At 42.1% G+C, this 451-nt stretch overlaps 1 protein-coding gene across 1 annotated transcript in view; it reads right to left on the minus strand.

The window, feature by feature from the left end:
* Window positions 1–303: 303 nt before the first annotated feature.
* GRIA2 (glutamate ionotropic receptor AMPA type subunit 2) overlaps window positions 304–451 on the minus strand; it is a 171,236-nt gene continuing 171,088 nt past the window's right edge. The window contains exon 17 of the mRNA XM_061191775.1: window positions 304–451. This exon is cut by the window's right edge and continues 17 nt beyond it. Coding sequence (XP_061047758.1) covers window positions 304–451 — 148 coding nt within the window.

The raw sequence follows: 451 nt of genomic DNA on the forward strand, positions 1-451 counted from the left end.
ATTATGAATCAAGAGACTAACAATAGTGGCTGCAGAAACGGGTTTGTTGTCTGTACAAAGACGTCAGTGAAATTAGAGTACTTCCACGGTAGCTGTGCATGTCCACCAAGCTTCGTCTGGAACTGGAGTAGAAAAGGATGTTGTGTTTGTAGGTGACCATTCCTCACAACTCAAGATGAATTCCACATATTTAAGAATTCTTGGCTGAAAGAAAAGTCTTCAAGATACTGGATGCCTCTCACCACTTTGTCAATAAACACACAAGAAAACCATTGTGTAAGGCACTCAAAAGGTTCTTATCAATCACGAGATATCAGTCACACTGACATTCATTCTCATGCCAGGACTCACGTAAGGGACAGCATGCACTGCTTTTGGAAATTCTGGAGTCATAACACGTCCATTTTCTCCAGTACTTCCTGTAACTGACAGCCTCTCCTCGTTCCTCATG

Source organism: Eubalaena glacialis, chromosome 5 (assembly GCF_028564815.1).
Source record: "Eubalaena glacialis isolate mEubGla1 chromosome 5, mEubGla1.1.hap2.+ XY, whole genome shotgun sequence".
NCBI classification, from domain to species: Eukaryota; Metazoa; Chordata; class Mammalia; order Artiodactyla; family Balaenidae; genus Eubalaena; species Eubalaena glacialis.